The sequence below is a fragment of the Strongylocentrotus purpuratus genome, unplaced genomic scaffold, assembly GCF_000002235.5.
Source record: "Strongylocentrotus purpuratus isolate Spur 01 unplaced genomic scaffold, Spur_5.0 spur5_scaffold_4, whole genome shotgun sequence".
Lineage (NCBI taxonomy): Eukaryota > Metazoa > Echinodermata > Echinoidea > Camarodonta > Strongylocentrotidae > Strongylocentrotus > Strongylocentrotus purpuratus.
Genome location: NW_022145610.1, coordinates 19,260,940 through 19,287,223, shown reverse-complemented (window position 1 = coordinate 19,287,223; position 26,284 = coordinate 19,260,940). Strand labels below are relative to the sequence as shown.

Below are 26,284 nucleotides of genomic sequence, written 5' to 3'. Positions count from 1 at the left end.
CTACTGTTGGTTATTATTTCAGGTAATTAAAAGATTTCAGTAAGATAGAAATCAATCAGTTCAAGTCTAGATCTATGCTGACTGCTTTCATAAATCAATGTATCCAAACACTATTGATGATGAACGGTCTTGTGATACTTTGTGACCACACTGAACTGCATCCACTGGTAACGCTCTTCTGTGTTGCCTTAGAACCCGTCGCTATTGCTGTCAGGGTTACACTCTAGGTAAATGTATGAGCACTGTTGTAGTTGTTGTTCTCTACGAAGAAGCACTATGTCCTATCCTCAATGGTTTTGAGATACTCTACGGCTGCATTAAACTGCATCCACCAGGAACGCTCTCCTCTGCTGCCTGAAGATCCATTGTTGTAGAGACATTTTCTTGGTAGAAGCATTGTTGAAGGTATTGCCCTTTCAGTAGACGCACTATTTCCAATCATCAACCGTTTTGAGATGCACTGTACTGCTTCCATCTGTAACACTCTTCCCCACTGCCCGACAACACTCTACTAATGCTGTTAGGATCATTCTCTGAAGTACAAGCACATCTGTACGGGTCATTCTTTACGTAGAAGCACTGCTGTAAAAGTCTTTCTCTAGGTACTAGAAGCACTACTTCCTATCATCAATGGTTTAGGAATACTCTACGGCCGCACTGAACTGCATCCACCAGTATCGCTCTTCTCCGCTGCCTGACGACCCATCGCTATCGCTGTAGGGATCGTTCTTTAGATAGAAGATATTGACATAGAAGCACTGCTGTACAAGTCTTTCTCTAGGTACTAGAAGCACTATTTCCTATCATCAATGGTTTTGGAATACTCTACGGCCGCACTGAACTGCATCCACCAGTACCGCTCTTCTCCGCTGCCTGACGACCCGTCACTATCGCTGTAGGGATCGTTCTCTAGATAGAAGCTATTGACGTACTGGATGGTAGAGAGCAGACTAGGGGGGTTGGCCTTGATGAGGACAAACATGAGAACCGGGACAAAGTCATCTGCACCAGGTGGCGCTGCGCCGTCGGCCATGCTGAGAAGGTTCATGATGATTGTACAGCATCTCAATACACATTGCACTTTGTCTTTAGGAGTCTGAGGAAGGAAAAACAAAAACAGAAAAGAATTAAAAAACTACTATCTATCTATCTATCTATCTGGCTTATAGTTCATCCAGATGTTGGACAAAACCCTCCTCATAACATTTCCATTCTCTTCTGTCTCTAGCTATTTTAATCCAAGTGGCCATTTCCATGTATGATGTTAGGTCATCTCTCAATCTTCTCTTCTGCCTCCATCTTCCCTACAACCACTATCAGGTAAAAGAGAGCATGATAACGTATATCAGGATTACTTCTCAATGAAGGTTAATAATTATAAAACATTTACATTTTTTTTTATACATGACTACACCTGCTCATAAAGATTACCCTTGCAAAGCAAATAAAAAAATTTGTTAGGACTGTTTAGACAATTCTTACTCAATCCTTTTTGAAGAATGCATCCACTTTTGTACTTAATAACAAAGGGCAGAAGCACATCAACAAATACTTCCACTGGAGGTGTCATGGTTTAGTGTGGTAGTGCATTGGTATCATAACTCGGAAGTCTCTGGTCCACAATCAAGTTGACGTGCTAATTCTCTTTGGAATGGCATTAATCCTAAATTTCGAGACCTCTACGATAGAAATTAAAGCCCTTGGTTCCCTCCATCGCTAACATTTCAATAAGCATATCCGGACATATCCTGACAGCTACCCCTTTGACATCCACCCCATGGATAACCACCCCCAGTCAACTACTCCCTAGGATGACTACCCCCTTGGATAGTTCTCCAGGGGTAGTTGTCCTAGAGGATCGTTGTCGTACAGGGTAGTTGTCTGGGGGGTAGTTGTCCGGGGGATAGTTGTCCCGGGGGGTAGTCATCCTAGAGGGTGGTTGCCCTAAGGGGTAGTTGTTCTAGGTGGTAGTTGTCCTAGGGGGTAGTTGTCCTAGGGGGTAATTGACTGGGGGTGGGTGTCCAGGGGGTAGGCGTCCTAGAAACCTCAAAATATATCACGAGGACCTACCTTATAGGCATTGATGTTGAGTATCTCTGCCTGCGCCGCCGGCCAGGGCGACTCCCTCCTGTACTTCTCCGGGATCTGCAGGGCCTTGTGCGAGCCAGACACCACCCTGCCGAGCCTCTGGATGTGTTGGTTGAAGAGCTGATCGCGCAGGATGTCTCCGTCCCCGTTGGGGTAGAGGGCTAGCTTGTAGATGCGGCTCATGATGGCTCGCTCCGTCGCTAGCTCGGCATCCTGCTTCTGGGTCTCGCTGGCAGCTGGGTAGATGGGGAAATGATAGTGTTGCTTGATAAGTTTTAGTGATAACTTTTTCTTTGTCGTTTGTTAATGTATATTGTATTGTTTTACTGTACCATTTCTGGTCCCCACCAGCGGCTTCATAACGATACCGCTGAATATGGGCTATCCAGCCGTTTATTTTATCTTGTAATTCATAATTCTATTCGTTATTGTTTTACTAAATGCACGATGTCTTTTTTTTTAAACAGAAATAAAACAAACAAATCCAATAACATTTTTACATTCAACATAAACATAATAAAAATATACAGACATTTATATCCATGTAACAACAATACATGAAAGAAGAAATTAAATGGATCTATAGTATATAGAATGTGTTACTGGTGATTCATTTTTATTGTCATTGTCAAACTCAAATTAAAGGTATAGACCAGTTTTGGAATCGCCCCCCTCCCAAAATATTGAAATGGAAGCTCTTAGTACCAATCATGTGAAAGAATATGTTTGACTAATACGTGATGATACAAATTTTGCCAGGAAACCACCTACTAACACTATGAACATGACAGACAATAAAAGCGGACAAAATATACAGTTCCTCAGGTAGACAAAGGGACAGCCCTTCACTGCTATTATGTAAAAATGTGTAGAACAGGTGTCACATGCATATTCACCTGTTCTACACATTTTTACATAATAGCAGTGAAGGGATGTTCCTTTGTTTTCCTGAGGAACTGTATATTTTGTCCGCTTTCATTGTCTGTCATGTTCATAGTGTAATTGATATATTTGGTAAATTATCATATCGATCAAGCCTGGATAGATATCGCGTAGTCCTATATACATCTTTCTGTGTATAGTGCTTGTAACTTTACCAAGACTGGGCCAAATTTCTTATCATTTTGATGATTCCAGATCCTTGCAGTACACACCAATCCTTATATGCTAGATGATTGACCTTTCCTGATCGATTCCATGTTTCTTTCACAATGCAATCGCATGACCAGAAATTTTTCCTTTTTAATTTTTTTTCTTCAAGACACAGTATCTATACCTTGCCATATTGGGTCCTGTTGAATCCAGTTATTGAGTGTAGACAGGTAATACTTGACTAGGTGAGTCTGTACAGATACAAAAAAAAAACAGAAATAAGTAATATATAACATTAAATAGTTCATGTCCCAACCAAACCCGCCATAGCACCCAACTTTCATTAAAGTGACTCTGTAACATTGCCTCAGATTTTGAAACAAAATCCTAGATTTAGCTCATGCTGCAATATTAATTATAAACCTTTAGGTCATTCAGGAATCTCATTACTTTTACAAGCCGATGGCCTGTCTGATTATCAAGATATTTATGATTGGGAAGAAAAAGAAAAAAAGAAAAAAAATAGAAAAAGAAAAGAAAATAATTTTTTTTTTCTTTTCAAATTTCACTTTTGACTTTTGACTTTTTTGAGGCACTTCATGATGTTTTGAAGTGCAACTTTTTGAGGGCTTCAATATTATACAAATAATGAATGGTTATGAGTTCAATAGTGCGAATATTGTCATGAGTTGAAAGATTAACATTCTATTCAACGAGGCGTCAGCCGAGTTGAATAGAATTAACGTTAATCTTTCAACGAATGAAAATATTTGCACTATTGAACGAATGAAAAACATTCATTATTTGTTTTATACAACATCGAAGAAGATCTAATAGAACGTTCATCAACAAATTATGCTTTACTCCTTATATTAAAGATAAATTAAAGTTGGAGTCAAGCCTTCTCGATTACATTGAGATTGCCTTCGCGTCAGATACACGCAGGGATACGCGCGCGCACGACTGAGAGGTACGCAGTCTGCATATAATCAAAAATGCACGGCGCATATAACCAAAAATGCACGACCGTGCAATATACCATCTATTGAATATCATGTGACCAACAATCCTCCAATCAAATGACAAGGATCCACGTAGGTGTTGTATAAAACACCATATCACAGACACTGATAACACGTAGGGCCATGCATCTCAGATTTAACATTGTTAAACGATGCATTTAAGATAAACTATTTGAATACACCATTTGGCAGGCCTATTGACTCTCAACTCACCTTTTCATCCGCAGCGGTAAGAGCTTTGAAGTCTGAAATGAACTTGATAATGGTCTGTTCCTGTCTCTCTAAGAAGAACCTCACACACACCATGGTGAAGAATTTATTCACCACCTCCTTGTCTCTGTAACAGGAAATATAGTTAGGTTCAAGATTGTTAGGCTAATGTATATACAGTCAATTATTCATATCTTTTTTTTTTCTATCAATTCAAATCGTATTAATTTCTTTTCCAACAAAAGGACAAGCAAAGGCATTAAAGATATAAATACAGAAAGAATTGTATGGACACATTCTTTTTTTATCTTGATAAGTATACAAATACACTTTACACATAATAAAATTATTACAAGAAATTCTTAATTTCTGAGGAAATGTGGGGGGGGGGGGGGGGGAGGGATCCACTAAAAAGCAGTGCTTGTAGTTTGTGGATCCCCCAGAAAAAATGTAATTGTTTCAAATCGTGCCTACGAAGACTTGGAAAACACAAGACAATATTACATTACAACAAACAACCACGAAACGACAAGGAAAAGGAAAACAGATAAAAGACGATGGAAAAGGGGGAAAAAGGAAGAAGGAAGAAGCAGGACAAATCATGACCGAAGAAGAGGTAGTTATCTTGGTGATTCTGGGAAGGTCAGACCAAATAAATATTCAATTAATCGAGCAGATGATGAAGACCTAAATGATTTTAAAAAAAGGTGATTACCAGCTGTTATCAGAACTATTATTGTATTACTATAAGATTTGAGTAAACTTATCTTTAGTTTTTTCTGGAAAGAATTTAAGGATGGACTATTTTTAATATCTTCATTTCACTTACATGTACTTGTCTCAGTATCAAACATAAAACACAGTAAACTTCAAATTACAATTCAATTCAAATTAACATTTACATAAAGTCGATCTTAATCTTTGTGAAACACTCCCCAGACTTACCTTTGAATTCTCTCTAGTTGTCTCTCTAGATGAGCCTTAGACAGAGCCAAGCCTTTCCTAGTCCTCACTAGGTATGCTATGTATGGTGACCTGGCCTCGTATTCCTCCCGCAGTACTGCTAGTAACTTACGACATCTGAAAAACAACAAAATACAAAACGATTGAATTTCTCTGTTCCATCAATTATTGTATTCTATTGTATCTACTTTTAATGATATGAATTTCAAAGGATGATTTTACTTTGTGTAAATTCTTCTTTCTTCAGCCTCATGGCTGCTATTTTGGTTTGTAATTCATCAATAAACCAGACCAACTACACTTACAACTGCAAAATATGATACAGATTTTATAATTTTTTTTATAAATGCTACTTTTGATGTGGTTATATATATGCATTCTTAACATTTGATGGAAAACATATGTCAAACTAAATTATTGAAACAAAATGTTGTTATGATGGAAGACCAGCACACATTCTGGGTCCACTACTCTCTATAGGAAAAGAAAGGGCCGGCATCCAACTCATTATTCTAAAACAATGTTTATTTATCTTAAAATGCCATTACTCCTGACTCCTCCAATCATTACAAGAATCAACCCTCATCACAGCAACACATCAAATAAAACTTGACATCCCTACTATGTTACAGCATCAAAGATGCTCAAAAGTTTAATTAACATTAACAAATTCATCCTGAAAATAAATAAATTGTATCTTAATTAGCTCTGACTAGGTTTCTACTACATCAAAATACTAAATATCAATACCTACCCTTCATTATCAAAGTTGCCCACACATCTGAGGGTCTCTCTCAGCTGTGCTATCAACGCTTTATCTTGAAGATTCATCGCCTCGGCAAGCTGGACCTTCATGAAGGCCACCAGCTCATTCTCCGGGTAACGTGACATCTCCTTCCCGTCCCCCATGTCACCCATGACCCCGCCCCCACCCCTAGCTCGGCAGTGCGTGGAATGGTTCGACAGGGAGGAGAACGTGTGGAGGTCGGCCGAGCGGAGGACGATGCGGAGCTTGCGCTTGGCGTCGTTGAAAGCGTAGGTGGATTCCAGGTTCTCAGAGTCGGCAGAGCTGCTGGGTTCGGTGCTGTTAGAGTCCGGTTTGTCGCCATGGCTACCGGAATCATCTTCATTGGATGAGTCTGCATTCGTCCCATCTGACAAAAAAAAAAATAAAAATAAAAAAACAGGTCATGTTAGATAAAGCTAACTCCATTTCTACACATAAGAATGGCATTACATAAGAATACATAAGAATACATAATACATAAGAATACATAATACACATGCATACATAAGAATACATAATACACAAGAATACATTACACATAAGAATGGCATTACAAGAGAATAAGTATAGCTGAGTTTGATGTCTAGGTTTTTCTTTACTTTAGATGACTTAAATTATATTTAATGTGCATTTTCGATGGCTTAATCATTGAAGCTTTGAAGTAATATTGGTACCATTTGTATTTGTAAAGGCACGATGCATCAAGACAAGAATATTATTGCACACAGTATTCAAACTATATTGAAATAATCTATATCATTTTTGATGCGCATGCAAAGTACAGTAGGAACAAGGTAAAGATGGTTTTAAAATGTGTACAATATGGGAATATATAACAGAAAAAGCAATGAAATCCTATCATCATGACATCTGTACCGTTAAAGGCATCGTTTAACAATGTTAAATCTGAGAAGCACGGCCCTACGTGTTATCAGTGTCTGTGATATGGTGTAATATTGAAGCCCCTATAAAGATTGCGCTTCAAAATGATCAAGAAGTGCCTCAAAAAAGCAAAAATCTTTGAGTGACCGGTTTTACCATAATCATTTTCCCCAATAGACTGTAGTGTTATGAAAATCGTTAGTAAAACGGTCTTTTGAAATTTCGATTTCCAATCATAAACATCTTGATAATCAGATAGACGATCGGCTTGTAAAAGTCATGGGGTTCCTGACTGACCTAAAGGTTTATGATTATCATTGCAGCATGAGCTAAATCCAGGGTTTTGTTTCAGATTCTGGGACAAAGATACCCAATCCCTTAAAATATCCATAGCAGTTCCCCCGTTGGATCTCTTTCCCTCTTTGTTTTTGTTTTTTGGCATTGTCCTGGTCAGGATGATGGACAGTGGATGCACAATTGCTTGTCAATAATGGAAGAATATAATATTTTATGGTCGCAGGGCCCTCAGGGACAACAGTATTAGTACTCCTGAGGCTATGGGTAAACAAGACATATTATCATAATTATTATTATCATTTTTAAAAACTTGTTATCCTCCCTCCAGGCATGTAGTTTAATAATATTAATAATAATAATATTGGATATTTATATACATTAGCTGAGCTTCTTGGGTCATGTTATACAGAAGAATGGTTTGGAAAATCTTGCACTGACTGGAAGAATCGAGGGGAAGGGTAGGAGTAGAAGGAGGATTCTGTGGATGAGTAGCTTAAGGAGTGGGATCTCTGAAAGTGGAATTGATCTCGGGGAGAATGAATTACTTCATAGAATATCAGACAGAGAGCTGTGGCACTCCATGGTCGCCAACGTCTTAGGATATGGCACGTAGAGAGATAGAAATCCACCATGCATGGTGCTCCAACTATTACCCGGACTCTGCTAGGTAGCCGAATTCAGCGCTCACAGCATTCAAAGAATTCCTTCCAACCGGTACCCATTTAACACCTGTGTGGAGAGTGGCAAATGTAGATTAATATCTTGCCAAAGGACATTAGTGCAGTGGCAGGACAGCAGACCCTATGATCCACAGTCAAACGACTTATCCACTAGACCACAACACCTCTAACTAATGATGTGCATTTCAAAACCAACTCACCAGTTGCACTGTCCTCCGTGGCTTCTAAGTGGTCGTTGGAACGACCTTTCCCCAGGTCACGATACTTATTGAGTATATCCTCACTGCTCGTCTCCGGCACTGATGCATCCTTCACGCCTTGTTCTGTAGAAACATTGAATAGCAGCAAAACATTATACAGTCAAACCTGCTTCAGTGACCACCTGTCTACAAAGACAACCTGTCTATAAAGACCACATTTTTTGTTTCCCTTGAAAACGGTTTCTCATTGAAACATGTACTAAAGGAACCTGTCTACAAAGACCACTTTTTGTGTTTCCCTTGGGCGGTTGCTATAGACAGGTTTGACTGTAATTTGGTGCTTGTATAGCGCTCATATCTGTCAGACTTGACACTCCTGGCGCTCTTGATTACTACCCTGGCTTTTAATAGCGCAGCTGCCATTACGGCGCTCTAGCATTTCAAGGAATTAATTCATGCCAGGTACCCATTTACATCACCTGAGTCGAGTGTGGCAAATGTAGATCAATGTCTTGCCAAAGGACATTAGTGCCGTGGCGGGAATTCAAACCGTGGACCTTATGATCGACAGCCCGGTGACGTATCCACTCGACCACAACACCTCTACATGTATTTAAAAATATATGCAAGTAGTTTGCCTCATCATCATCATCATCATCATCATCATCATCATCATCATCATCATCAGCACATGCCATTTATTTGTAATCTTGAACATTCAGAGTTTCATTGGATTCTGTGAGAACATATTTTCTATATTTACCACAACTCAAGTTTATCTTTAACTTCCACTCCACGCCACTTACCTGTTTCAAATAAGTCTGGTACTAGGGCAGGGTTTGGAATGATCTGTATGTTGTCTGTCGAGCCTCTAGCATCCTTAGCAGAAAGCTGTGCATTGGTCTGTGATGACCAGCCCTGCTCCTCTCTTCCACCGCCAGACTTGTCCTTCTGTGACTTAGCACGTGCTGATCCGATTGACCTGTTAATCTGCTTGATTTTCTTTTTGAACCAAGACCTGCCTTTATCAGGACTGTCAGGACATCCCTCCTTTAAAATATAAAATTTGAAAACATTGTGAAGAATGAGAAGAGTAACACGAGTAGAGCTTACAAAATCATGACAAATAGAAAGATGGAAGCAGATTTATTGATCTGAAAAGAAAGCATTTAGGTGCTGTTAAGATTAGTTGAACAAGAACATGGACTTTTCACATGACAAGTAGTTAAAATGTGTTATTGTGATTGGTGGTTTCCCAATTAAATACTGTAGAGCATTACATGTACTTCATTTTAGTGAATAGAATACCGTAGCTGTGACATCATACCAAAATATATTTTGGATTTCTCAATTTGAACTTCATTTTCCAAAAGAGCATCAAAAGTAATGTCCAAATGTTGAAAACCAATTGAATATGTTAAGTATTGGCTGAGATATGACCATCATAACATAACATTACGAACCAGGGCAAAATAACAGTGATTTCCTTTTGAAATCTATTTATTCTGATGGTCATATCTCAGCCAATACTTAACATATTCAATTGGTTTTCGTCATTTGGACATTATTTTTGATGCTCTTTCGAAAAATGAAGTTCAAATTTGGAAACTCAAAAAAAAGTTTTTTGATGAAGTCACACTTGACCACTCTATTCAATTTTAAAAAAATGAGCGTTTTAACCTACAACCAAAAAGAGAAAACTTGTGGAGAAAAAAGTATAAAAATCATCCCCCAACATTTCTCTTCACAGGAATATTATTTATCTTCAAAGTGTCACCTACATACAGTCAAACCTGCTTTAGTGACCACCTGTCTACAAAGACTACCTGTCTACAACAAGCACATTTTTTGTTTCCCTTGAAAATGGTTTCTCATTGGAACATGTACTAAAGGAACCTGTCTACAAAGACCACTTTTTGTGTTTCCCTTGTGCGGTCGCTGTAGATAGGTTTGACTGTACATGTACTTATATTTGCTTACCATTTCATAGCTGTCACTGCTGATAGACCTGTCAAACGAGGGCGTGCTTCCAAGCTTCGAATCGCTATCTTCTGAGCTTCCTACCACAGCACCCGTACTCGAGCTCGGTGACGAGAGGAAGTTGGCATTACCCTGATTGTCCATGATTGGCCATTCGCCGCTGGACATCTGATTAGCTTCGACCGGTTTGAAGCTTTCCGATGACACCATCAGAAGCGACATGCTACCGCTGCTGCCTGTACTGATGGAGCTGTCCGCTCGGTTAGAGAAGTGATCGCTGTTGGACGCTGATTCTCCAGAGTTCACTCCGCTGTCCGACCCTCCGACAGAGTTCCTGACAGGGAAGGTTGTGGTTTGCGATTGGGAGGAAGGAGGTCCGAAGTGTGAGGGGTGTGCCCCTGGGGGTGGGAGGGTGTCAAAGCTGGCTAAGGGGTTGGCATAACCGGACAAGTAGTTGGAGTCCCTCTGGGTATTCTGAGGCATCCCCTGTTCGGAGAAGCCATGATTGATGATGGCAAACTGAGTGTTGGGGTTGACATCAAAGAGACTGTCCTGATTGGCAGCAGCTGGTTGGAATGCTTTATTGTGCATCTCATAGATTGGATTAAAGGTGCCTAGATTGTCACTATACCTCACCCCACCACCACCAACAGGCATCCCTTGGGCAGATTGAGGCGATGATCTAACCTTCGGCTTGGCACCTTGCGGCAGGTTGGTCCTCTTGACCGTTGGGACGTTCCCATTCATGGACAAAGTGAATGGGTTAGAGGATGGGGAAGGGGTGCTGAGAGGATCAAAGTCCTGCAGGACACTGTCCACGTCCAGGGAGGTCAAGGACTTGGTGCTCTTGGCCAGATCTGGGCCAACTCCATTCCTTTGGACAGTGTCACCTGCCGTGTGGATAACATCATAAGACCCTCCGATGTTGGATGTTGGGGGTGCTCTAGATGGCCGGGCAGGGACGGTAGGAGGTTTGTCGGACCGGTCAAACATGGCAGGATCTCTAGGTCGCTGGGTGCTGGACAGAGAATGGCTCGAGGAGAGGTCATCAGATGGAAACAGACTGGCCAGCTTAGAACCAGTAGACTCAAGTGTTAGGTTTGCCTGCAAAATGTGAAACATTATAAACTTTTGTTAAACAATCAACAGAGTACATCCAAAGTAATTCCAGGCAGTGAAATTAAATCTCACTGGTACATTACATGTACAAAGACACAACTCCAACTGATCACTGAATAGAGTGGTGAAGTGTGACGTCATCAAAAATCTATTTTTAGAATTTCTCAATTTTTTCTTCATTTTCCGAAATAACATCAAAAATAATGTCCAAAGGTCGAAAACCAATTGAATATGTTAAGTATTGGCTGAAATATGACCATCTGAATGAATATATGTCCTATAGGAACTCAGTGTTATATTCTCTGGCTCCTAACCATTAGGAGCCAGAGCATATAAAACTGAGTTCCTATGGGGAGTATATTTATTCAGATGGTCATATCTCAGCCAAAACTTAACATATTCTATTGGTTTTCGACATTTGGACATTATTTTTGATGTTCTTTCGGAAAATGAAGAAAAAATTGAGAAATTCTAAAAATAGATATTTATGACATCACAGCTTCGGTACTCTGTTGAAAGAGCATGATGGCCTTAAATTTCATGTTTAGGGCAAGGCCACTTTTCTGTAGGGCACATTCCTATATTACAGCACAAATAGGAAGAATTAGAAAGGGCACAAAAAATCTCCAAGGACAATGAGAGGGGCATTGAGGCCAACCAAAGGGGTATCCACGGCCATGGCCTTGGTGGCCTTGGATTAATTTAAGCCCTGCATCTATCTTACACTTGGTGAGCTTACCCCTTTCTTAGCACACTCCTCCACACTAGGGCTGTCGTTACTGGAGCTCCTATCAACGCTATGGCTTTCTCCAGAGGAACTCCTCCTGGAGCCAGCCTCCGTGCCAACCTTGGCCAGGAGCTGCTCTGACTCCTGCTCCGTCATCACACCCGCTAGGTCCAACTGACTGTCATCAACCTGAAAGATAAAAGGCATCATTTAACAATGTTAAATCTCAGATACGTGTTATCAGTGTCTGTGATATGGTGTAATATTGAAGCCCTAAAAAATTGCGCTTAAAAATGATCATGAAGTGCCTCAAAAAAGTAAAAATCTTTGAGCGACCGGTTTTACCATACTCATTTTCCCCAATTGACAGTAGTGTTATAAAAACCGTACTGTCATAACAAAACGCAAAATGAAATTTCGATTTTCAATCATAAATATCTTGATAATCAGACAGGTGTTCGGCTTTTAAGTCACAGAATTCCTGACTGACCTAAAGGTTTTATAATTATCATTGCAGCATGAGCTAAATCAAGGATTTTTTAAAGGATCTAAGACAAAGTAATCGGATCCCTTTAAGAGTGAAGAAAACTAAACAAATACTCAAAACCCATTCCTTACCTCATGAAGCCTATCCTCGGTCTGTTCCGAATCACTCTGAAGCACATCGACGCTCCACGTCTCGCTACCAGTCTCCTGGGGATCGTTGAGCGGAGGATGGACCCCTAGGAAGGATGCCGTGGCTCCCTGCAGGTTGGCCTCCTCCTCGGCTATCTCCTGGAGGTGGTCGTTGGGGATGGGCTCCGAGGTGTCGCTCCCGATCACGTCTGTGCTCCACGTCTCACTGAAGGTTTCTGTGGGATGAGAGGAGTTGAATGTGTGGTAATGATTAAAGGGATCCGATAACTTTGTCTCAGATTCTGAAACAAAATCCTGGATTTAGCTCATGCCTCAATGATAATTATAAGCCTTTAGGTCAGTCAGGTACCCAATGACTTTTACAAGCTGATCGCTTGTCTGATAATCAAGATATTTATGATTAGAAATCTAAATCAAATTTTGCGTTTTTCTAACACTACATTCTATTTGGGAAAACTAGTGTGGTAAAACAGGTCACTCAAAGATTTTTTACTTTTTTGAGGCAATTCATGATCATTTTGAAGCGCAATTTTTAGGGCTTCAATGTTACACCATATCACAGACACTGATAACACGTAGGGCCATGCATCTCAGATTTAACATTGTTAAACAATGCCTTTAACTACCTTAAATGATTAAACAACAACAACAACAACAACAACCTCCTTCCATATTACAATCCCCATATTTTACCTGGCACCATGTTCTTCCCATCTTGGAGGTTCGTGCCGATGTCAAACTTTCCAAACTGGTCTGTGATGTTCGTATTGTTCGGGAGCTGAGTAGAGTCAATGATTTCCGGTCTGTTATGTTCAGTGGTGCTGCTAGCCATACTGATGGCGGACCTTGGCGTGTTGCGTCCACTCAGATTACTGACATTCTCACCCTCCAGATCCATGGAGTATACAGAGTTAGATGCACCTATAGAATAAAAATAGCCATATATACTAGTTGATGATCGATGATTGTTTTATCTGACTGCTAAGAAAGCATGTATATACTTTTAGGTAAACAACCAGGGGGCTGACGGCTTTAAGTCCTCTCTGAGGGACTTGCCGTAATGAGGCATGAGTGCACTGACTTGGTTTCTAACCCAGGACCTTCCAGTTACGAGACCAATGCTCTACCACTGAGCCATCGCACTTGCTATTACGAGTACCAAAGTATCATAATGACTTTTCTTTTCATGTATTATTTTGAGTAGTATGTCAACAAACAGACCTGTTGAATAGTAGTTTATTGCTGAAACATGTTTACCATGTTGAAATTAAATATAAAGTGAAATAAAAACCAATTCAATTTTTTAATTGTAATTCTTGAAAATTCAGCTCCTACTATAGTTGTGTACTGTAAAAGAATTTAAAACAAGGACTTCTTTTAATTCATGTAATGGTATTAATTCTTTGAAGAGACCAACTGCTGTTTTTGCAAATTCATAAAACCCCAATACACTACCCATTGTTACAGCATATGAAATGATATACCGTTAATGCCCCACTGTCCTACTTGTAGCTACTTGCTCCCTCTATATAGAAAACAATGCATAATCGGTGACCATTGGTCCCCCATGATCCTCTTTTTCTATGTTAACTGAGAGCCGAGTTAATGAGATAGCCACCTGTTATTGACCACGCTGTGTGGTCTAATCCCTCCCGGCCAAACTAGTACAGCCGGCCTTTTCGAAGAAATATATAATAATACAATTTCATACAAAATATACAATTTTAAATCCTTGAATCGTTATGTGGACAGAAGAAACACTAAATATTCAAGTTAAAATATGTGAATATAAATCAACTGCCATGGTCTTATATAATCATCAAAAGTAACCTTTAGAATAAATTATAAAAAGCAATTTTTCACTTTTCTGCTTTTAGCTTTTTTCCCCCTAAAGGTGACATACGATCAATGTCTATCACGTTGCTATGTACCAAGCAGGTGTGCCGTTTTCAACCCTTCAAGGACATGGATATTTAGGGAGGTAATGTGAATCAGCATTTCTTCAGTGAATTGGCAACACCGACATCTTTCTTTCACTGCCACACTAAAAGTTATGTACCCTCAAATGAAAATACATGGATCTAAATTGAATGGAAATGATTGAAAAAAAAGAAAAAAAAATCATTGGGAAATAAACATTACTTTTGACATGTCTTTGGCATTGTAAGGCGCACTCAAAGATTGTAATGCCTGCATCATTTATGCTTGAGCACTAGTTACGTTGGCGGCTTGGCTATAATCAGGATATCAGTGTTGAAGCACTATGGGTATCATAGTGCGACAGATATTTATAAGCATTACATAAGAAACCATTAAAATTATAAAAATGCACCAAACAAAAAAACACCTATCCATATTTCAAGTATCTGTGATCATTATCTATATATGGCTTCCAAGTGGTACAATAAATCAGTGTATTCAATATCATTAGCGCAGTACCCGGATGACAGATCAATATTGTTTTCTTATTGCACAGTCATCCAGGAACTTTAACTATTGATAGTGATATCATATCGATATCACACGAAAACAAAGCCATATATGCTGAGGTAAGTCAAATTTTGTTATTTTGCTAGTCAGCCTGATATAGATAATAATACTAATATTGTATGGCTTTGTTTTTGTGTGATACAAGAATATATTGCTCTCGCTATGACAATATTGCACTCGTCTCCGACTCATACAATATTCTCAATCACGAGCAATATATTCTTGTATCACACTCAAAGCCATTCAATATTACATAAATATCAGGGACATTTGCTAGCTCTAAAATGATCTATTACCTATAGACATGGCCTCCATCATGTTGTCACTGTTTCCTGATGCATCGGCGGAGAACCTTAGATGCTTCTCGGGCATCTCACTGATAGACGCCAGGTTACCACCGGTTCGGATCTGAGAGGCATCTATGGAATTCCTCTTCTTGGCCTTCTGGGGTAGCGAACTGAGGACCTGCAATGGGAAAGGGGGGATTGACGCAGGAGGGTGAGCGAGCAGAGGAGGGCAGATGGTTGTACGGAGAGAATGATATAGAGGGCACATGAGAGAGAGAGAGAGAGAGAGAGAGAGAGAGGGAGAGAGAGCAGGAGAGAGTGTAAGAGTGAGAGAGAGAGAGAGAGAAAGAAAGAGTGTGAGAGGAAGAGAGAGTGAGAGAGGAAAAGAAAGTAAATATAAACAATTGAGAGTAAGTGGATGAAAGAGAGGGAGGATTACATTTAACTTTGCGTGCTTTAAAAAACTTCAGATATGATGCAATCGGATTTTATTTACTATGGGGATTTGAATCTACAAAGAATATGACAATTTTGAGAAAACTGAAACACAATTATATCTACTCCTGCTTTTTTAAATTGGTTTACACTATCATAAATAGCATCTTTAGTTATCATAACATTCATTATCCCTCAATCAATACCATTGAAAGTAGAACTAGAAGCGGTACTCATAAATTGTATACCGGTAGCTGTAGTGATAACGAAAGTAGTAATACAGAAGTAGATGTGGTTTTAATAGTAGTTGCAGTAAACATAGTTAACATGTATCACTCAAAATATTGTTATCATCATTACTTCATGTATAACATTTAATACCTTGTAGGGCAAGTCCACAGTAGTCAGTTACCTACATCATCAAAAGGTTTTAATAGTATATATGTACAACGATATTTTCTACATTTATATTGCCTGTCTTATCTACACTTCCCTTAAAGGTACTATGTCCCATTTGCAGGCCAAAAAAATGAAAAAGTTAAATTCCAACTGCATTTGAAAGATAATACTAATTTAGAACTTCCCTAAAAAAGGTGGGGCTTGAAAATGTCTTCAAGTGGGAAAATAATGACTATTAGTTGTCAAATCGACTTTAGGGCTATAGAGCCCAAAAGTAATTGTCTTGATTTTCAGACAATTGTATCATATGGTCATACGTTTTATGCTGCGCAAAGATTCAATCAGTTTAATCTTGGCCATCACAAGAAGTGGGTTATTGATGTAGACAAATGCTCATGTACATGTATGCTTTACAACTCTTTTCATGTATGTTATTACCAAAGAAGAAAAAAGCCAGTCAGTCACTCAATAGTGTCTGACAGTAAAGGCTAGCAAGTAAACAGGTTTCCTTGCATAATTTGAATATGAGGACACTGCTAACGTTTAAATTTCACAGATAGGACATACATGACATATTCATAATTCCTGCAAAGTTCTACAGCATTTGGGGTTGGCTGCAAAAGGGACATAGTACCTTTAAAACATGGTGCTAATTTACTGTACATTATACACTGTTGAATTATCCATCTGTAGTTACTTTTTCCAGTCGGTATGAATCTGATTTAAACAAAAATGTAAATGTGGAAGGAACAAACTTCAAACCTCAATGGAACCTATCTAAATGATAACCCGACAAGATATTCAATCGGATGTTCAAGCGATACTGAACTGATAAACTTATACTGCCCAAGTGTACTGTTTATTGAACAGGGCCATCTCACGGTCAATTTGCCAACTGTGCATAACCCGATACCTAATTCCCACAGAGGACTTGATGCGAGAACCAATCTACAACTGGGGAAGCAGCGCGTTACGGGACCATACTGCTACAGCTGACCCGAGAGGGCGCTAGAGGGGATTTTGCAGGAGGGCTCCCAGTACAGTATGGCTTTAATGTTTGTTTACTTGTCTTTGTTCTTGGTAAAATGTATGACATCATATGATCAAACTCGTTGGAATTCAATTGCTCTATGGCACTTCAAGTAGGAGTAGAAGATTTTATGATTATTGTTATCATGATGTATGAACGAATTAGTTGATAAATAAAAGTTTTTAAAGATTTTGTTTTGTAAATAAAAAATATAAAAAAGGACCAGAAGAGGCAACAATTTATTTTCTTCATAAATTATTTTTAAAATTAACAGCATAAGTACCAATGATATTTATAAAAGTAAAACTTGTTCATATGAAAGTCAGAACAAACCTTAGCTTCTGACATCATTCCTGGACACTCGTTGATTTGATTCCCCAAACCAATGACCAAAACGTCCTCGGGCTGAGTGACCATTACACATTCGGTTTGACCAGTGATCTCAAGACTGTCATCATCTTGACCAGATGGACTGACCGTACTCGTCTTACCCATCCTCCTCGCTAGTACACTGCTCGACACTGGACACAAAGAGAAACAATAGCAACAAGAACAATATGAGCGAGGTTTGCGTTTACAGAACAGTTAAATAAAACAAATAAACTTTTTCAAAATTTAAAACACACACACAAAAGTTCTGCAATTTAAGTTTTAGCATTGATATCTCTTTTGTTGGCACATTATTATACTTGACTTTGGTATCATTGAAAAGCCTCTTTATTCCTCTTTACGATGATGCCCACTTTGTAATAGGTATGCCACTCTCCACCCAGGTGTTAAATGAGTACAGGTACAAATGAACATCTTGAATGCTGTGAGCACGGAAAGCGATAGCCTAGAAGAGCTGGGGTTACATAGGAGCGCCTTGAATACCTTGCGCTATTTAAATATCCAATATTATTATTATTAATTGTGAAATGGTGAGTGCAATTCGAATTCATGCATTAGGAAAGTGAATAATTCTATATCGCGTTGGAAGAAAAAAATTAAAATAACACCTGCAGGTTACAGCAGTCTGACTATGCTGAGTATAAAGATGATCTCATTGCCAGGAAAGAAATTGTGAAAGAAGAAATGCACCCAGAGTGGTTTAACTTCTGGAGTTGTGTTTGACTGCAATTCTTTATGCAAGATTGCAAGAGGCCCCTGTACATACATGCACAGTAGAATGTGATTAAACAGAGTAAAAAACAAAGAATTAAATGGCAGTAATCTGAAAATTCTAAAGGACATAGAAGGTGCAGAGATGTTTCCCTTGTATATATATATATATATATATAAAGAGGGATACACATGAAATAAGCTTCAATAAACTTGAATAAGTGACTCGGTAACATTGCCTCAGAATCTGAAACAAAAACCTGGATTTAGCTCATGCTGCAATCATAGTTACCAGTATAAACCTTTAGGTCAGTCAGGAATCCTATGAATTTTACAAGCCGATCGCTGTCCGATTATCAAGATATTTATGATTGGAAATCAAAATATTTTTTGTTTTCCTAACGTTTTTGTAATACTACAGTCCATTGGGAAAAATGAGTATGGTAAAACCGGTCACTCAAATTTTTACTTTTTTGAGGCACTTAATGATCATTTTGAAGCGCACTTGACACTGATAACACGTAAGGCCATGCATCTCATATTTAACATTGTTAAACAATGCCTTTAAGCTAAAATGAAACTTTTGAAATCAAAATGAAACATCTGGGCACCTTGTGTGGTGGATATGTGTGCTATAAAAATATCCAATATTATATTGGATACTGTATGATTATTTTCATAAATTATTGAGTTGCATTACATAGGCATGACATGCTTTGTTTCGTCCCAGTCATACCATACATCCCCTTGCTGGTTTCAGGTAATTTTCTGCCTGTCATACCAGATTTTATCCAAACTTGATCAATATGAAACTAGACTGCAAGGAATCTGCATGTACAGAATCTTTTTTGACACTTGAAAATACAATTTCTCTTGGGTGAAGCCTTAAAAAAGCTTCATAATCGTTTTAAGGAGCCACATTACGAGTTCTATTTCTAGTCTAGAGCCAGCGTACATTGTAGATCAGGCCTTGTCATGCATTGTTTATAAAACTTTATGCATCATTAAAGGTAATACAAAGTTTTGAAGTGGGGTCATGAATTTGGTTCAAATGAACATATTGGAAGCATATGCGATTTTACAATATTCAATGATCGTTGTCGCGGTTGAAAATCGAGTCTTGATTGTAAATAATAAACTCTTGATGTTGTATAGCTCCCTCTCAAGACTGATATTACTTTACCTTTAAAAAACAATGTTTCATGAATACAATCGACCAATTTGCTATTCCCGTTTGGAAATTATATATCAGAACTGCATATTCTGAGATTTTCATGGTTCCAGCTGCCATGGAATGGCCTTAAGCGCTATTTGAAATATTTAAATTTACCGGGAAAACCGGTAAAATTTTGATTTTAGGGGCTAAATTTTGATTTTAGGGGCTAAATTTTCTCATGTTTATTATACATCTACAGGGGCATCCAAATATATCAACATTTTAAAGTATTACTATCCATCCAATTTTCAAAATTTCCCCAAGACTTTGCATTACCTTTAGGGAAAATGGTTTATGTTTGTATAAGTATAAGAACAATATCCCAACTCCTGTAATAAATCCCCCATCATTTTCAACACATTATTCATCTAGTACTGTGTCACATTTTTACTTTATGCTTCTTTTAAGTTTATTGGCGTTCTGTCAAGATTGCAGCACCTTGAAGCAAAATATTCTCCCCCTACCTTTCTCTTTCTTTCTACTTGCAAAGACTTGCAAAGACTTGCAAAGGTGAACTTAGTTCTGATATCATGAATTCGGAAAAGCCACTCTAAATTTAGCCAGACATGGCCAGAAGCCAAGCGGTGCTTAGATGCTCCGTAATCAATCCCATACAGTGATTATTACAGAGGGCTCGTTCCCATTGCAAATACAATATTTTGGGGGGTACATTTCCTTCAAAGATATAGACCGGAAGTGGTAAAATTGTGGGTCAAGGGTTTTGGGTGCAAAATATTCATTCAATATTGTTTAAATATTGCCTTCAGAGGTTTAGATGGCAATACTTTAATCTAAATTCGCAAAAAAGCAGAAATATATGCCCAAATGTTCAATGTTGAAGTGCATCCGCGATATTTATCCAGGCCGGATCGTTATGATAATTTACCAAATATATCAATTAGTAGGCGGTTTTCCGGCAAAATTTGTATCATCGCGTATTACTCAAAACATATTCTTTCACATGATTGGTAATAAGAGCTTCCATTTCATTTTTTGAGAGGGGGGCGTTTCCAAAATTGGTCTATACCTTTAAGATGTCGTGTACATCCCCTGATATAGTTCATGCTTTATACTATACGCAAATTAAGACTTGAACATGATTGTTTTTCATCTGAGAAACAAAGCTCAGCTAGATCATTAAATGATACGCTAGTGGCATTTACACTACTGCAAGCAGAAACCATTGGTATTTCTCACATTCCAGTGTTTTGTTGGTGTTTTTTTTCTAACGCTGACGAAAACTCCATTGGTTTTTGCAGTGTAAATGCACACCCTTAAATCACTGGTGAATTGTTCCAGTTTTGAGTCACATGACCCTCCTCACTTCCGGGCTAAAACATGCGCAGAAAGCAGCGACGAGTGGAAAATGTGCACAACTCATAAAAAAATATTAAAAAATCAGAATTATCAAACACCAACAGTTACTGTAAACAATTTGATATTAGCGCGATTAATTTTTCACGCTGAGCGACCCCTAAACATATTTGCTGGTTTTTAAACTCGCGTTCTACCAAATTTAGGCCATACAGAACACACATAAAAAGTCATGTTCATATTTGGGGGGGGGGGGGGTTCTAAAATTTGCGGACACCGACTTTAGCGCGAAATCCGCGAAAATTAAATTACCACAAATATTCCTGCATTTTCAGCAGTGTAAATGACAGTTTTTGAAATGAACTTTAAAATGTAGAATTGTGAATGGGCCTACTGAGGGAACACACCAAACAGACTGAAATAAATACTCATTGTGTGTAACCTGAGAGTGTGTGACAACTACCCACCTAATTGGATAATGTACTGTGACCAAAATGTGAAATATGTTTGCTGAAGCTTGCATACCGGTACTGTATTAGACTAAGCACACATTATAGTGAACAATCAATCAGCAATTATTACACAGCAATAATAAAAAGTCAACAAAAAGCATAGCATCCCCTCGCCGGGAACAAAAAGCCTATATTTAGCAATGTTTGCATAATAAGGTGTGACCTTTGATGTACACAACATTACTAATACGTTATTGAATGAAAGGCACATTTTCGCATAAATAATTAGGTATTTCTCACATATTTCATGAGCTATGACCTTTGACCTATATACTCTGAAATAGAACTTAGGTTGTATTTTGATACCATGTACACTCATATCAAATCTCATTAAAATCCGTCAACCGTTACTAAAGTTATCGAACAGAAACCGGGTTTGGGTATTTTTGCATATTCAATGAGCTATGACCTTTGACCTACATACGCCTAGAAACATACAAATGTGACATACTATTATCATCTAATACAATATCTTTAAATTTATTTACCTATAGAAGCGAGGTTTCCCTTGAAGCTGAGGTTGGGGGAGGATGCTCCAGGAGCGATGCCTGACTTGGGGGAGGTGATCTGGCTACCCTGAGGACAGGGAATTGCGTTGGTGGTAGGGGCGGGCTTCTGCCCCCCTGCTGGAGTGTGAGGGGTGGAGGCTGGGAGGCTGGCAAGGTGACCTTCTAGGTCCTTGAAGAGGGCCTGGTCCGGGTTGGTGGCTAGCACATCTCTGACATATGAAATCTGAAATGAGGGTGAGAGATTTGTTTTAATAGTTGGTTTGGTATATAATATATATACATGTATGTTTAATAAAATAATCTTCAAATTGTCGACTAACATGCGATCATTGCAACATTGCAAGAGCCAACAAGTGTCCATGTTTCTATCGTCCTTTCAATGCAGACTTCACCACTGTCAAAACTTTAAGAAGTGAAAGGGGTCTAAGGTCAAATATAGGATTGTTGAAATGGGGGAGGGGGAGGTTGGGTGGGGGAGGGGGGAGTCAGTGCCAGTCTTTCGGTTCCATAAATTTTTTGTTTTATTATGCTCTCTTTGTGAGCATCTGGAGAGGGGGAGAGAGGTGGGGAGGGGTTGGACCATTTTGCCCCAGGATCGGCCTAAGGGTTCTAGCAGGTACAACCACTTCAATTCAAATCAATTCAAAAGACAACATTACATACATGTATAACAAAACCCTCTACTCCCACTATTGCTCCAGCTCACAATATTATGAACCATGCAGAGCAATATAACACTGAGTTCATATAGGAAATCTATTTATTCATATGGTTATATCTCAGCACATACTTAACATATTCAATTGGTTTTTTATATTCGGACATTATTTTTGATGCTCTTTCGGAATATGAAGGAAAAAAATGAGAAATTCCAAAAATATAATTTTTATGACGTCACACTTCACCACTCTATTGGACAAGGACATAAAATAAACTGAATAGGTTGCAACCTGAGAGGAAACATAAGCCTTATATAAAGGTTGACCGATTTTTTATGATAAAAAAAAAATGAAATATTTCTTCATGTACATCCTACTAAAACCCTCTACTCCCTTCCTACTTTGAACAGAGGAGCTGAAATCGACGTTAAAATGAATGTACATGTAATGTGTAAGGTGTGAGGCACCAGGTAAGGTGTATTTATATTTGTCTGTACACTGTACATCGCTAGCTCATATACATAGCTCCTACTTTACTCCCCCCCCTTCTCTTCTCACCATTTCTTGGCAAAGGCTCAGTTGAAGTGCATGTGGTAGTATGATAATTTATATGTATACTGTACATGTAAGTATTAAACACTATGAACATGACTGACAATGAAAGCGGACAAAATATACAGTTCCTCAGGTAGACAAAAGAACATCCCTTCACTGCTATTAATGAAACATGTGTAGAACAGGTGTGACATGCATATTCACCTTTTTACATAATAGCAGTGAAGGGATGTTCATTTGTCTACCTGAGGAACTGTATATTTTGTCCGCTTTCTTTGTCTGTCATGTTCATAGTGAAAGCCTGTCTGTACTAGTTTGGCCAGGAGGGATTAGACCATCCAGCAAGGTCACTGACAGGTGGTTACCTTGTCAACTCAGCTCTCAATTAACATAAGAAAAAGAGGATCATGGGGGACCAACAGGCACCGCTTAGACATTGTTTTCTATATAGAGGGAGCAAGTAGCTACAAGTAGTATACATTGGGGCTTTAAGATGTGAAAGGGGTTTCTTGTAGTAGTTGTACAGTCCCTCCGAGCTACCCAACCCCCTTCCCCCTCCCCAGCTCTGAATAGAGGAGCAGCTGAGAGCCATTTTGAGCTTTCCTTCCTGGCTGTGTCAAAAAGACTTGTTTCATTTTCAAGGTGAATGTCAAAGAAACCCCTATTTTATGAGTTGTAGTCATCGTGTCTCAGAAACCATACAAGAATGGCTGCCCCAGATGAGAAGGAAAGGTCGGGAGAGACAGAGAGAGAGAGAGAAAGAGAGAGAGAGAGAGGGGGGATGGGGATGGGGGGACGGGGAGAAGAGGGAGGGAGGGAAAAAGGAAGAGAGAGAGGGAGGGAGGGGGAACGAAGGGGGAGAGGGAAATCGGAAAGGAGAGGAGAGAGGGAGGGAGGGAGGGAGGGAGGGAGGGAGAGAGGGAGGGAGGGAGGGAGGGAGGGAGAGAGGGAGGGAGGGAGGGAGGGAGGCAGGCAGGCAGGGAGGCAGGCAGGGTGGGAGGCAGGGAGGCAGGGAGGCAGGGAGGCAGGCAGGCAGGGAGGCAGGGAAAAAGGAAAGGAGGGAGGGAGGGGGAATGAAGGTAGAGAGAGAGACTGGCGCGGGTAGGACGGGGAGGGAGAGGGAAATTGGAATGGAGAGGAGAGAGGGAGGCAATGAGGCAGGGGAAAAGGAAAGGAGGGAGGGAGGGGGAATGAAAGGGAGAGAGAGACTGGCGCGGGCAGGACGGGGACGGGGAGGGAGAGGGAAATCGGAATGGAAAAGAGAGAGGGCAGGACGGAGGGAGGAAGGGAGAGAGGGAAGTGAGGGAGAGAGGGAAGGAAAAGAGAGAGGGGGAGGAAAGAGATAGAGAGAGAGAAGGGTGCAGGCAGGACGGGGAGGGAGGGAAATCAGAATGGAGAGGAGAGATAAGGAGGGAGAGATAAAGAGGGAGAGATAAAGAGGGAGAGATAAGGAGGGAGAGAGGGAAGGGTAGTGGGAGGGAAGGGTAGTGGGAGGGAGGGAGACGAGAAAGAGGGAAAGATTGAGGGATAGATGATTAGAGAGAGAGAGAGAGAGAGAGAGAGAGAGATGGTGAAATATTGAATGAAGAGAGACATGCAGAAAGAGGGGGAATAATGTGTACAGGTATAGACAATCTCACAAACATGTTCATGGTCATGTACATGTATTCTAGTACTGGTACAAATACGTTAAAAACACAAAATTCTACATTTCCTACTGAAGTCCACAGAACCCTTTCTCGTTGGCCCTTTAAAGAGAAAGTCAGTGACATTTTGTATCTTTGGGAAGCCCGGGTTTATGTTTAGACCAGGAAGTGACTTTCCCCATTGTCTTGCCGTAGCGTGAGGTACAAAGGTGACAGAGAGAGGAGGAAGCTAGACATCCGAAAGACTACTCAAACAGAACTCTAACCAGACCACAAAAGTTTACATATTTCCCCCCCCCCCTCTCTCTCTCTCTCTCTCTCTCTCTCTCTTTCTCTCCTTCAGTCTGTCTGTCCAGCTCTCTCCTTCTATGTCTCTCTCTCTGTCTCTCCCCTTCTCTCTCTCTCTCTCCCTCCCTACCTCCCTCCCTCTCCCTCTATCTCTCTCAATGACAATAAGTAACCACATACAATGGAGACTATAGTTTAGACCTACATGTACACCATGTTATAGTGCCTACAACTCCCATGTTCTTTCCAAGTTTGACTATATTCCATTATCACTGGATGTAATTTATACTTTAATACACACAAGACCATATCAATGTTATAACTTCTGGAGCCTATGACCTACATGTAAAAGCATTGCTTTCTCTTTAGGCTCCATCATATTTCTCCCTTCATTTAGCTTAGTCTCATGTATTATTCTGGTTGTTTGTATTCATAATTTCATACAAAAAACAAAGAAATGTGTAACATGCCCAATGTAATAAGGTAATATACAACATGTGATATACAGTATATGAAACATAAACATCAAATGAACTGAAAACAGAACTTACAACATAATACACGTACTTTCATTATTCAAATTCTTAGAATTCTCATCACATGGATCATAACTTGGTTTGCAATCCAATCTTCAAATTTGTTGATGAAATTTTTTGAACATGGCAATTTGACAGCAATTAGCTTAATGTGAATAGGCAACTGATTTGTATACATTGTTGTATACATTGCTATATTTAGTAATACTGTAAGTTCATGATCCAATTTGTGGTTTTACGCCAATTCAACAACTATCAAATTTGCCCTTCAGCCCATGATCCTTGAAAAAACACACACAAATATTGGCTTATAACTTAGGTACCAGGGGGGTGTTTCACAAAGATCCTAAGTAGAACTTAACCCTAAGTCGGACTTAAAAATTATGAAGAGCCATTTGTAGCCTTAAAACGAAAAAATATTCAAAAGCAGAAATTCCAAGTAATTTAGACTTTTCATAAATTCCACATCAAGAACATGAAATCTCCTTGATAATAGATAATATGAATGATTTGAATCAACATTGTATGCCTTTTAAAATAACTTTTACAAAATATTTTCAAAGATGCTAACGGCTATCAATAATTGTTAAGTCCAACTAAGAGATAAGTTCAACTGTTTCCCCC

At 39.3% G+C, this 26,284-nt stretch overlaps 1 protein-coding gene across 2 annotated transcripts in view; it reads right to left on the bottom strand.

Moving 5' to 3' along the window:
• Window positions 1-512: 512 nt before the first annotated feature.
• LOC576831 (GTPase-activating protein and VPS9 domain-containing protein 1) overlaps window positions 513-26,284 on the bottom strand; it is a 45,703-nt gene continuing 19,931 nt past the window's right edge. For both annotated transcript variants that reach the window (XM_030997345.1, XM_030997344.1), the window contains exons 4-18: window positions 21,956-22,199; window positions 17,658-17,845; window positions 15,470-15,638; window positions 13,377-13,604; window positions 12,666-12,898; window positions 12,060-12,236; window positions 10,202-11,305; window positions 9,028-9,271; window positions 8,222-8,344; window positions 6,130-6,529; window positions 5,358-5,492; window positions 4,416-4,539; window positions 3,365-3,431; window positions 2,071-2,324; window positions 513-1,096 (exon numbers count right to left, since the gene is read on the bottom strand). In XM_030997345.1, the coding sequence (XP_030853205.1) occupies window positions 794-1,096; window positions 2,071-2,324; window positions 3,365-3,431; window positions 4,416-4,539; window positions 5,358-5,492; window positions 6,130-6,529; window positions 8,222-8,344; window positions 9,028-9,271; window positions 10,202-11,305; window positions 12,060-12,236; window positions 12,666-12,898; window positions 13,377-13,604; window positions 15,470-15,638; window positions 17,658-17,845; window positions 21,956-22,199 (3,993 nt within the window). In that variant the 3' untranslated portion in view covers window positions 513-793. The remainder of the gene's footprint in view (window positions 1,097-2,070; window positions 2,325-3,364; window positions 3,432-4,415; window positions 4,540-5,357; window positions 5,493-6,129; window positions 6,530-8,221; window positions 8,345-9,027; window positions 9,272-10,201; window positions 11,306-12,059; window positions 12,237-12,665; window positions 12,899-13,376; window positions 13,605-15,469; window positions 15,639-17,657; window positions 17,846-21,955; window positions 22,200-26,284) is intronic.